Source organism: Ursus maritimus, unplaced genomic scaffold, assembly GCF_017311325.1.
Source record: "Ursus maritimus isolate PB19 unplaced genomic scaffold, ASM1731132v1 scaffold_29, whole genome shotgun sequence".
In the NCBI taxonomy this organism is placed as follows: Eukaryota; Metazoa; Chordata; class Mammalia; order Carnivora; family Ursidae; genus Ursus; species Ursus maritimus.
Window position 1 is genome coordinate 16,344,853 of NW_024425452.1, and position 13,276 is coordinate 16,358,128.

The 13,276-nt window shown below is 38.4% G+C and overlaps 1 protein-coding gene across 1 annotated transcript in view; it reads right to left on the bottom strand.

Moving 5' to 3' along the window:
- KHDRBS2 (KH RNA binding domain containing, signal transduction associated 2) overlaps positions 1-13,276 on the bottom strand; it is a 539,039-nt gene that overhangs the window by 169,091 nt on the left and 356,672 nt on the right. Inside the window, exons 5-6 of the mRNA XM_008691747.2 lie at positions 11,464-11,591; positions 5,363-5,561 (exon numbers count right to left, since the gene is read on the bottom strand). Coding sequence (XP_008689969.2) covers positions 5,363-5,561; positions 11,464-11,591 — 327 coding nt within the window. The remainder of the gene's footprint in view (positions 1-5,362; positions 5,562-11,463; positions 11,592-13,276) is intronic.

Below are 13,276 nucleotides of genomic sequence, written 5' to 3' on the forward strand. Positions count from 1 at the left end.
GATGTCTAAATCTTGTGAGACAAGATAAGAGCAAAAATTACTTCTAATAGAAGGTAGAGTAAGAGTCCTATGCAGCAATTACATCCTGTATGTTAATTGTTAGACTAACTCTTTGTCTCTCCCACTGGATGGCATGCTTTCGAGAGCAGAGGCAGTGTCTCTTCAACGTCACTTTTTATATTTCCGGCAGCTAGTTTCTGGAGATACTGAGTTTTCTACAGTTGGAGATGTTTCTGTAGGGGCTGGGAGATGTCGTAGATATGGCTGAGGGGATTCAAACACGGACTAGCGGTCTGGACGGGAGGTATGAAGTACAAATGGTCTCCACTGTGCGTGTGAGTTCTCTGTCAGCCAAGCACAATGTAGGATACGTTATGATGACAAAGATACAGAGGTCTGGAGACTGCAAACTGCACGCAAGTCTCAATTTCAAGCTTTAGTTTCCTCATCTACTAAAATAGTTCATCGGTAACTGGTTGTTGTGCTATCACGAGATTAAGTGGATTAATATAGTGACTGGAACCTGGTAGGCATTCAAAAGTTTATGTTTCGGTTTACGCTCTCTTAACATATTACCCACTGATAGAGCTGATCGGCTTCATATTTTGAAATGTGGGAGATTTTTTAAACTCTACTCCTCAATTCCCCAGATCTACTTCAATCACGATGATGGATCTGTAAAATTTAAATGTACCTCTTAGTAGGAAGTCAGTGAAAAGAAACTAAAATATTTAAAGTCTGGATTAGGATGTGTAACAATGAAACCAAAATTCATATTTTTTTTTTAGACTTCGCCAACACTAATGATGGTTTTAAAAGCAATCTCATTTACTGTAAGCTGTTGCTTGTCAGGCAAGCTGCAAGGAGTGGATTTGATTACCTATATACATTCTGTGTGGTCAGAAGTTTAATGCTGGGACCCAGCAGGGGAGAAAGAAAAGTCTGAAAAGAGAATTGGCTCACAGTGTCATTTATAATAAAGGGAACCTTTTCTAAGAAATTTTATCTGAAAGTTAAGAACTCCTTTGAGATTTTTACCATCAACTCAGCATGGTGCTATTATTTTGTTACTGAGACACTTAAACTTTTGTTTTTCTTACCCCTTACAGAGGAATCAATAGTTTAAAATTAGAGCAGAAAGTAGCAGCTCTTGGGGTGCCTGGGTGGCACAGCGGTTAAGCGTCTGCCTTCGGCTCAGGGCGTGATCCCGGCGTTATGGGATCGAGCCCCACGTCAGGCTCCTCGGCTATGAGCCTGCTTCTTCCTCTCCCACTCCCCCTGCTTGTGTTCCCTCTCTCGCTGGCTGTCTCTCTCTCTGTCAAATAAATAAATAAAATCTTTAAAAAAAAAAAAAAAAGAAAGCAGCTCTTGAGTGTTAATCTGAGCTTGGTACTGAGACCTCAAAGATTGTTCTCAGCAGCTTATCAGCCATGTATTAAACTCTGTACATACTCATTGTTTATAGGGAAAAAATTAAAATATGATGTATGACAGGTTTTAATAAAACATGTCATAAAAGGGTTTTTAAAGAATAGCTATCTACTTTTCCCTATTACCAAGAGTATGTTATCAGAGATCTATCTCAGGATATCTGCCAAGTTCATAATATTTTCTCCTTCTCTGAAAACTAGTGTCTCCCCATAAAATCCTTGGGGTTGGGCTCCCAATAACCATGCTTGTAATGTGTGAACTTGACCTTCACCCTATCCTTGGCACTGGTGGCTGATAAGTAGTAGATCCCTGACTTAGTTTCCAGAAACTGTCCTCTAGTCATAGCTGACTGACCAGTGTTGGACACTTGACAAGCCTGGGTGAATATGATTCCCTCAACCTGGGGATCTAGACTAGGACTAAGAGACGGACAAACCAGTCAGTATCTGTGGGTGACGAGAACTGGTCACGAATGTGGCAGCCCTAAGGTGGACATACATTGATCAGAGAAGCCAACAAATCCAGTCTGTAGATGAAAGTAACAGAAACATATATGCAGGTGATGTGATGAGCACTGGGTGTTATATGCAACTGATGAATCACTGAACACTACATCTGAAACTAATGATGTACTGTATGCTAATTAAATTTAAATAAAAAAAGAGAAACATACTCAGAGAACAGAGATGAGATGTGAGGATTCTTGACAATTTTCTAGTTCCTTGTTCTAGACCTTTCTTAAGGCCTGATGGCATTGCTATTACTGGACCTCATGACTCTATATTCATACAACCCCCCCATCTCTGTTGTGGATTTTTAATTCATTCATTCAGTAAGTACTTATGTCATGCCTACCACGTCTCAGGAAAGAGATGGCAGAATCAAGACTAGACTCTGGGTTTCCTGACCTGCGGGCGGTTTACAGGGGAGACTATTTTTTCTGTTTCTCGTTTTGTAATTTTAAGATTGTCTAAAGATTTTAAATACTGACACCTGATATTGTATAAAAGATATGGTAGATGAACACATTGCCCCTTCCCAGTAGAAAGGGAAATCCAAGCCTCCAAGTGATTGTAAATGACACAGTGAGTGACGTGGTGAGAACGCAAACTTCGGGCTGCTGCTGTGTGTTTCTCCAGTCAGGTCCTGCCCCCCAGCAACACAACTGACTTTCCCCTTCCTTCCCCGGCACTCCTCAAATGACCCCTCGATTTAACCCACTCGTTCAGTTCAAGGTTCAGTTTAACCTGCACTTCACAGAAACTTCACAAAAAATTCCTTTTCGTTTCTTTTTTCACAAGTTTTACATCCATCCCATCATCAAATCCTAACAGATCATTTCCCCAATGCTCTCAGATGCTGATCTCTTCTCTTCCCTCCAAGCCATTATTTTGTCCGTGGGGGATACTACAAGGAGTCACTTATCCGTCTCTGTTTCTACTCTGTGCCTATCCTCACCCCATATTTTGTTCTCCACGATGTCAGCAGAATAAACCTCTTAAAATGTAAATCTGGTCATGTCACTCTCCCGCCCAAAACTCCAACAGCAACATGAGTTGGCCTTGTCCATCCCTTGACCTTCCCTACTACCTCCGCCTCACACATCCTGTTCCAGCTTTAATGTCCTCCAAGCGGGTTGCATTTCAGGGCATTTGTGCCCACTGCTTCCTTTACCAGGGATGCCTTTTACGGAGGCAGCCCCTGAGCCTGGACCTTTGCTTCACGAGGCACTTGTGCGAGTCTTCCCTGTGGAGAGACCTGCCCCGACAGCCCGTGTTACAGTATCGCCCCCCCCACCTCTCCAGAGCACTTATGTCTGCCTGGCATGACTTCGTTCAGTTATTGATATGTGTTTGCTTTCTGTCTCCTCCCACTAAGATGTAAACTTTATGGAAGCAGCTATTTGGTCTGTTTTGTTCACAGCCACATCTCCAGGACTTTCAGAACAGTGCCTAAAATAAGAGCGAGGCTAAGTAAATGACTGAGTAAGGGACTGGATACTTTAAAATCTAAGTAAAAAATTCAGATTATGTGGTTTGACATATTTTCCTTTACTTACTCTAAAAACTACCCTCCTCCTAGATTCCCATTCAGAATATAATCTTTCTCACTCATGTTTCTATAGTCTCTTCATACTTTTGTAGCTTTCTGTTACGGGGTCTGCAGTCCAGTGATTCATCCGACCGATACTGGAATGCACACGAAAGGCTACAGTGTTTTCTTAGCTACACCAAAGCCACAATGTTTTGCCAATCTTATTCTCTTTCACATGCCCTGTAAATTTCACATGCCTTGTAAATTTTCTGGTTAATAACAATGTTGGCCGCATTACCTGAAAAGGTTTTCTCTTTTGCTTTTTGAAATAAAGATCTGACTGTTGAAACTTCTATTTGGAAGATAAAAACACACCATAGTAACAATGTACATAAAGATGGCAGAGGTAGGTTTCTTGGAGATTAAAAACAAACAAACAAACAAACAAAAAACAAAAACAAAACAACCCATCATCCCTGTTGTGGATTTTTAGTTCATTCATTTAACAAGTACTTATTTCATACATACATATGTCTCAGGAAAGAATGGCAGAGTCAAGTCTAGGCTCTGTGTTTCCTGACCTATGGTCTTGTTTACAGGTATTTTCTGTTTCTAATTTTGCAATTTTAAGATCGTCAAAAGATTTTAAATATTGACACTTGATACTGTCTAAGAGACCTTTTTAATATAAAATATACTTTAGATGAACACATTTCCCCTTTTCCAGTAGAAATGGATTTCTTAAACTTAATTTTTCTTCGCTCTTGCAAATATTCGTCAATGTTCTGTATTAAGCAGTAATGTTATTCCTAAATACTAACATACTCTAAGCACTAATACATTCTTGGTGACACCTATCAATAATGTTCACTTTATTTTAGAATAAGTTTTACTTGGTTGTTAACCGGGTTCATTAAACATTTATATGTCTGGAATGTCCAGCATGTGACAATAACTGTCCTTGAAGAGTTTATGTTTATTTATTTATTTATTTTTTAAGAGTTTATGTTTAATAAGTAACCATTTACAGAGGACATTTCAAAGGCAGCATGTATATGGGTGGTTGAGTGAAAGAAACACCTAGACCAGGGATGAGCATGCTGGAAAGTTTAAAGGTAAAATGGATCTGTTTCATATGATGATGACTGGCTTGCATCAATTAACTTTAACATTTACAGTAGATTTACGATGGTTACACAAGTGAATAGGAAACTGTCCCTTTTTATAATTTTCATAATATTCTAGTCACGGGGACTAGAATGTAATGCGACCAGTGGAATATTAATGACCTGGATGAAAGGTCAAAGGGTGTACCAAGTGACACAGAGGTTGGGAAGGGAGGGGAATGCTTATAGACACCGCATTTCTGATGCCTATTCTATATTTTTTGAATTCTTCATATCTGCCATTCCTGTATGTTTCATACAGTGAAAGAGAGAGCAAGAATATTTAAATGAAAGACCAGTCTCATGGTGTTACATTATTACCGAAAGTTATAGTACAATCACATTATATCTGTCAAATACTTCTGAGTGATATTTATGTCATTCTTTAACATGTCCCAGAAGAAACTTATGAGTGTATGACAATTTACATTATATTCATAATTGTTTCCATTTTGAGATGGTTCTTCTGAAGAATAAGAAAACCTCAGGATAGTTTGATTCTTAAAATGCAAACTGTTTAACCGGTACCAACAATCATGGCACTTGAAAAATAAAAGTTTTTCTCAAAATGCTCTCGTTTAAACGCCCTGCTTAAATTCTGTTGCAAATGACCTTTGTTTTCTGCAACAAACATCATCTGCTACATTCATGGTATTGAATGTCTTTGAGCGTTAGCCTATTTTCCAATCAGTTGAACTCTTCCTAACCACTGATTTCTCAAGGGTACTTACATATTCTTCATAAGCTTCGTGGGCTGGAGGAGGGGGTGCCCTGTATCCTGGCACAGTCGGTGCCCCCCGGGCTCGTGGGGTAGGGACACCTCTTGCTACAGGGGGCACTGGAAGAGCTCCACGAGTCACAGTAGTCCCTCGAGGGGTGAGTACACCTCGTCCAGGTGGTGGGGGAGGAGGAATGGCACCCCCACGGCCCCTAGGAGAAACAGGTCAAGTACAGATGAGAAAGAGACTAAAACAGATAGAGTTCTCATCTTACCGCCATATAATGGGAAGAAAACCAGATTTATCTGTATGCATGAGTGGATGTGTGTGTGTGTGTGTGTGTGTGTGTGTGTGTGTATGTAATTGAGTTTCTTTAGGATATAAAGTATTTTGACCTCTACAGTAGAATAAATTTTGTACATGCTGGCTATGACTTCTTATAATGAAACTCATGTAAAATGCTTTAATATAAAATGAAAAAAAAACAACCAAACACAAACCAACCAATCTCATTTTATTCCAGATTTGCCAAGGAGACCCATATCAGAGCTTCAGCTAACATATAAGTATTTCCTGCTTTTCAAAAGTTCACCTTATGCCAACGTTGCTTTTACAAAAGACCTACATTAGCACCTGTTTTTGCTACCTGAAAGAAACCAGAAGAAGATTTCCACTTTTATGAAAAGGTGAAAAGCAAAAAATAGCGTTGAGCATTTGGTAGCAAGCCATTATAGGGGCAGCGCGTACCCGGAGCAGCCAGAGTGGCCCCGCCAAGCCCCTTCCCCAGGAACTACACTTAGCATCTCAACATCAAGCCGCCAGAGCTTTGAACTTGTGTGAACATCTGTGCTTTATCTCTATTTATTTTGTGCATCCATTAGCAAGATGTGTCCTAAGTTAACAGAAAAGCCTGAGAGGTTATTTTTCTGGGGTCTGGGAGCACTCAAAAAATTTTCCATATAAATTAATGGTAATTGCTTCTTTGCTTTATGCCATTCAGCTTATGAAAAATCTCACAGGCATGTTCTACTTTGGATAGCAGGGGAAGCCTGTATGACTCACTGGACCCTCCATGAAACGGATCCACTAAATGTCAATGTCTCCTCCATGCCGGAGATTACTGACAGTGATGTGCAATGTTGTATTTACAAAAAACAAAAAAACAAAAAACAAAACACCTGTCTGCACTTTCATACTTGAATAAAATGCGGAGCTCTAAGCACGGTGATACCATTCTGCTTATTCTAGCAGCAGAAGCTTGAGGTCATTGAAATCACAACTCACTGTCACTGGTTTGTCATCCTGTATACAACCCCCTGAACTGGTAGAGTCACTAATAGAATCTATTTTCCTGTGGTAACTACGGTGTTAGTGAAATACGTCAGGTTTCTGCAATAAAAGAATAGGCTGAATGCTCTGTACTACAGTGCTTGACACAATAGTAACTTGTATTAAAAGCCTAAGATCAAATGGTTGCAGCCAACTTTTATGGTTTTCCAAGGCCTTTGGAAAGGTCGAGTGTTTGAAATCTCTGGGCAAAAGCGTGGTTATTTCACTTTTTATTATGTCTGAAAGGCTGGCCTCCAGAAAGCACTGGAACACTAAAGCTCTGGGGAAGAATGAGGACCATCAGGATGTCAACAATCACACTGTTTGGCTGTGCCCGCAGATGGGGGACGTAGGGTATGCTTTCCGCTATGAATAGCCGTCAGCTGGCTCTTTCTTGCTTGCAGAAAATGAGCTTTTGTGAGCGGACAGTAAGAATGCTGGTAGAGTTTTTAAAAGTTTTAAATAGATGATAGAGCTGATGAATAGAGAAATTATCAGAGAACTCATTGTAAGTCTAACATACAGAGAATGCTCTCCCGGACTGGGGAAGGTGGAATACAAGAGACCCAGAAGGCCCAGTGCCTCAGATGCAACAATAGCTGAGAATACACTCTACTGTATTATCGCGGTAATATAAAACACATCTATGAAAAAGGATGTAAAGACCAATTCTACTTCCACTGGGCCTCCAAGCGTCTATCTATTTTCTCCTAAGTAGGGTGAGCATATGTCCAGGTTCACCCAGAACAGTTCTGATTCACAACTGTTGTCCTAGCTTCCTGTTCAGTTTAGCATTTTAACACTCTCAAAGGTACCCAGGTGTGGGTAGTAAATATTATGTCACCCTGCTTTACACTACGTTCACAAGTGCTGTCAATCCCACTGAATAATCACAGGTGAGTAAGTAGTATAACTCCCCGGGCTTAAGGTGGAATTTTTTTTTTCCTACTGGGTAAAATCACACCTCTGAATCTTCCTGCTTTAAAATTATATGATGCTCGGGGCCCCTGGATGGCTCAGTCAGTTGAGCGTCGACTCTTGATTTCAGCTCAGGTCATGATCTCAGGGTCGTTAAGACTGAGCCCCGTGTGGGACTCTGTGCTCAGCAGGGAGTCTGCTTGAGATTCTCTCTCTCTCTCCCTCTGCCCCTCTCCCCACTCAAGCTCTCTAAAAAAAAAATTTCAAAAATAATAGGATGCTCGTATCAAATACTTCTTATCCTAGTCCTCCCTCAGTCGTGTCCCAGACACAGCCCTAGCAGTCTTGTCTCCGGAATCTGACTCATCATCTCCTATACGCTGTGTCCTTTCCTTGGAATTTTAATCTCACATCTCTCTTCTCCAATTCAGCTGAAATTTCACATCACCTATTTTAGGATACTGGCCCTGGCTGAATCTACACTACAGTATTCTTCATTTTTCTGACTTCTCGAGAGTTTTCCATCCTTAATTCTCCGCCAACTGCTCATTCTCGAACTGAATGCAATCTAGTTATTGTTGAAAATACTCTTGACTGAGATTACCAGTTTCCATATCCACTGGATTCATTTACAGTCACCATTCCACTGCACTTGTCACGTTTATCACTGTGGATTGATTACTAGCTGGAAAATGCCTTCTTTGGACCCTTGCATTCTCTAATGCTAATGATGACTATTACCCGTTTTCTTCCTAACACATGCCATATCCTGGATTATTTGTCTTATATCAGAGGTTCCTTCACTTGTCTGCATATTAGAATTTCCGGAAGACTTTGAAAAATTCTAAATTCCAGACCACACCCCAGGCCAATTAAATCACAGTTTCTAAGGGCAGGAACCTGTCAGTGATTCCAATGTGCAGACCAATTTGGGAACAACTGCCTTATATGCATCATCTAATTAAAAATCTTGACAACGTTGTTATGTAGCTATTCCTGAGATACTTTAAAGGTTGAGTACCAAGTCACAGAAAGTACAAGTCACCTGCTCAAGGTCACACTAGCAATCCATAGACCTTGAATTAATTATAGGAATAATTACATTCTTTCTGTAACTTGGTTCTTCACCTAATCTTAGTTGACAATGTCATTAATCTCTAACCAGGCTAGGCGTCAGAGAGTTATCCTTGTCGTGGGCTGAATATTCTTTCTTCTTCAACATCTAATGGAGCACTGGTTCCTATAAATTCTAATCTCTAACCTAGTCTTATATCTCTATAGTCCAAGGAGTGTTCATTTCTGTCTTGGATAATGGACTTGTCTACTTACTAGCTTCCCTGCTGTAAGTCAGTGTCTTTCTGTCTCTCCTTGATCGCTCTAATTTTTCTCTCACACTTGCAGCGATGACTGAGTAGTCTTTCTTAGAGGCAAGTATGATTACCCCCTTCTTTCACAAACTCCATTAGTTCTATGCATTAATTCTCATTATAGTAAACAAAAGCCTCCAAAATCTGCCCCTGATGTTTTATTTTCTGCAGTTTGCTCTCAATCAATATATAGTGATGGTGTGTGTCAGAGATGTCAAATATCTTAATTCTTCAATTATGGACTATAAATTATCATAATATGTAGAGGTAATGCTTTGTTCTTTGCTATGTGTAACTACCGGAAGATTAGTTTTTATAGATATATTTATTGAAATGAAAATTGCTTTAATTAAATACATTTTCAACAAATTATTATAGAAAATTTCAAATATTCCAGGCACTATTCTTTTTGAATATAAGTGTAATTGAATGACTTAATAAAGTCGTAATTTCATAAGTATGTACAAATTAGCATCCATTATCTCATGTTTTCAAAAGCTTCCTAATCAATATGATTTTCTGTTTTGTAAAGCTGTTTCCTTATTCTTTTTTAATTGTGATACTTTCCATCATGTGGTTTGAAATAGAAGACAGCAGAATTCTGGTACCTTTACTTTCATTAACATTAATACATTAATGATATCAATATAGCATTGAAGTGAGGTTTAAATTTCAACATTAATTTTACCTTCTTCTTACATATGTAGTATCAGATTTGTATGATATATGGGATATTAAAAAGCAAAACTTTCAAACAAATTTTTTTCTAACATTTAAAAATCTAGATCACAATGCAATATTCTTTATTAAACCATTAAAGATTAATATTTTAGAATGAAACTTTACTGAGATTGAAATATTATATGGTCCACTCAAATACTCAAATATAATATTACATTAAGGAGCATTAATAACAAAACAGAATCTATGGATAAGATTTAATAACCTCAAAAGCAAGTTAATGCATTATTTTTTTAAATGGTCCCAATTTCATGGAATATAAAATAGAAACAACTTGTCCCCCCCCACCGTAGACTTTCTAAATATATATTAGGTTACACCATAAAAATATATATTAGGTTACACCATATAAAATTTGGCAATTTGGGAATTACAAAAGTGACAGTTTCATTATTTAAGGCATATGATTTAATCAATTTAAGATTACCTGCAATGATATCATTTCACAACCCATCATGATGAGGTTAGAAATGTACAAGGTTTTATAAAAGACTGATTTCATAAAAAGTATGTCCATAAACAAAGTTATGTCACATTAACTTTTAGCAATAAAAAGTGTTCTTAATTAGCATTAGAGAGCTCTTATTTTCATCTTTAGAGATAAAAATGTAATAATAATCTCAAGAAGATTTAATCTCTAGTCAAATGATATTTTCAGAATTGCCACATTTTATTTTTAAATAGCTATTGCCTTGGTATTTTACTTGGATATTTATCATTTTTTACTTTTTTTTCTGATTAATTGCAAAATGGAGTTATGATTTAAATGTTAAAACTGATTTTTTGACACTGATGGTTGACAATATTTGGGGCATAATTTAATAAATAAATTGAATCGGCCAAGTATCCTAAAATCTCTGAAGATGATTTCTATGCAGTGTATGAAATACTATTCTAGAGCTAAATCCTTTAGAGGTTTGAAGGCCAGCTCTAACAGGGTAGAGAGAATGACTGAATTACAGCGTGTGTGAAGGCTATGAGTAGTTTTTGCTTTACCTCTTCACAAACCAGTGCTTTCTGTTGAAAGCTTGACTAATTCAGAATCGTACAAAACAAATTCTGATGCAGAAAGATTCCTTTTTTTGTGTGTGTGAAGTGCATAATATCAGATAAAATCGTCTCTGTTGACCAAGGACATTGCAAAGTCAAATGCACCTGAACTTTCAATACTCTTACCATCAGCCATACACGAAGTGTGCTTCTGGCTTTCTGGACTAGTGGTGCATATATTATCTACCTATCTATCTGAGTCTCTGCTTAGCTAATCAGCACCTGTCTCCCCACCTGTCCGGAAAGACTATCAATTCAAGGGCCACTTAAGACACAGACAGATTTTTAACTTTCTCTTCATGCAAGGTCATCCTGGTTCAGAAAAGGCAAATAATTGTATCATCCGCATGCTCTAATCCTGAGGACAGAACCACAAAGAAGAAAGTCTCAGGTTTGTGCCTCTTATTTTCTTAGGATAGTTGTTAAGAGCTCTACCTATGAATTCTAGAGTCAGACCGCTTATGTAACCTTGGGCAAATTCTTGACACCTTTCTGTACCTCAATCTGTCACCTGTGAATAATACTTGACCCTAGTATGAAGACTTGATGAGTTAATTTATGAAAGTGCTTATGCCTTATGTAAGCATTCATTGTCATGGTTTTTGTTGTGGTGGCTGTTGGTGTTGTTTATCCCTAGCCGTGATCATGGCACAGAGCAGGTTGGCAAAGGTTTGTCATCCTCGTTTGCTGTTAATTTACTTCAAGTACCTTGAAGGGGTTGTGGGAGCTATTCTGATCCCTCTGCCTCTAATACCTCTGCCACGACCAGAGTCCTCTGAGCCATTTAAGTAAGATAATTCACGTAGTTGTTCCTGACGAATTTCATCATTGTAGTCCTAGGGAAACAAAAACAAAAAACATGACCTGATGAGTTAAAACGGGGCATGGGGATTCTTTGAGCTGAACAAACACAATATGAAAGGACATTTTTCATCTCTTTTCTGGAGCCTTGTATATGAAAATCTAAAATGATGTAAAAGGGTATATACCCTAAATTCCTATTTTTATATAGAGAAATTGAAGTTGCTTCTTTTATCAAGGAAGTACTCAGCAGGAAATCGGATGAAATGTGCTGGGATATCACTTGATGTGTTAGCCAGAAAAGGAAAGACAGCAATACAGAACAAAATCGTGGAATAGACTAAAGTTATGATTAGCATAAGGATTACTGAGAAACAACTCTATTGGGATGATATGTGTAAATTGCGAATGACTACATGATACGCAAATAGCTCCTAATGCATAAACCAAAAAGGGGCGATCTCAAGGCCCGGGGAGACTCTGTGTTAAAGTCATAAAGAAGGGCGAATCGTATAGCACAGTTTCAGACAACTAAGAAGCTGTTCAATCCAACTAAACAACTTGATGGACAATATTTAAAAATAAGGAGTTTTCTGTGTTCTAGCATTGGGATGATGGAAAGATAGCCATAGTAAAAGGCAAATTTCACAGTCAAAGTCGAAGGGACTTTATCTTTCATCACTGTAGAAATATATCAATCGTTTTAATGGGACCAAAGGATGGACTGGAGACATTGACGATGAATGCTCTTTAAAAAACAAGTGTCGGTCTTACCTGTGTCTCCTTTTACTAACACACACACACACACACACACACACTTGCTGGATTAGTACAAAACTGAATAATTGGTTATTTTTACCAAAAGGCCAATCTGATTAAATTCTTTTTCAGTAAACATATATTTCAGTGAAATCACTGTAGCGGATTTGCTAGTGCTGGAGAGGGGCCTAGAAGTGGACACTAGAAATATCTGTAGAGTGCAGCCTGACAGAAATGATGTTTGAAGCCTAGTTGTGGGCCCAAAAAACAGGTGTATCATCTCACCAGTGTTGCCAGTTTAGCTCTGCATGTATGTGTCATGGTAATATTAACAGAACACTGTGCGTCCTCACCCACACACCTCTGTTTAGAAAAAGGCAGGGATGCTTTCAGCCTACAAGGATTTCTAACGCACAGCTTTATCTCATGCTCCAAAAATTGCCTTGATTACAAGCAGAAGTATTAGTCACTCCAAAGCATTTATCTTCTTATTTTTAACATGTTGCTTTCATGTTCCTCCTCTTCAGCACCTCATAATGGGCTCAGCCCAGTAGGCCGACGGAAGAGCTATACAATAGAAAATTACAGTTTCCAGTATAGTATACATATGCTACTTCTAGTTCTTAATTTTCACATCCCGGCAACCACCAAACTGAAGAACAAACATGTCTATTGTCTCATTAGGATCAGGGAATGTGATGAATTGCTGCTTCTGAGAGAACTAACCACCCACCATTAAAATGAAAAATTAATTCCCTAATTTCCCCATGTAATATGCCTAATTGGCAAGGGGATCGTTGTGGTTTCTTATCTGAGGAAAACCTATGAACTCTCAGGGTTCTTATGAATTGTAAAATGAGACAGATTTTCATTTTTGGCAACACTGAAATTCAAAAACTAAGAAATTGCAGATGAATCCGACATATGTAAATTTTACTTTTATGCTAGAATCAGAAAATGT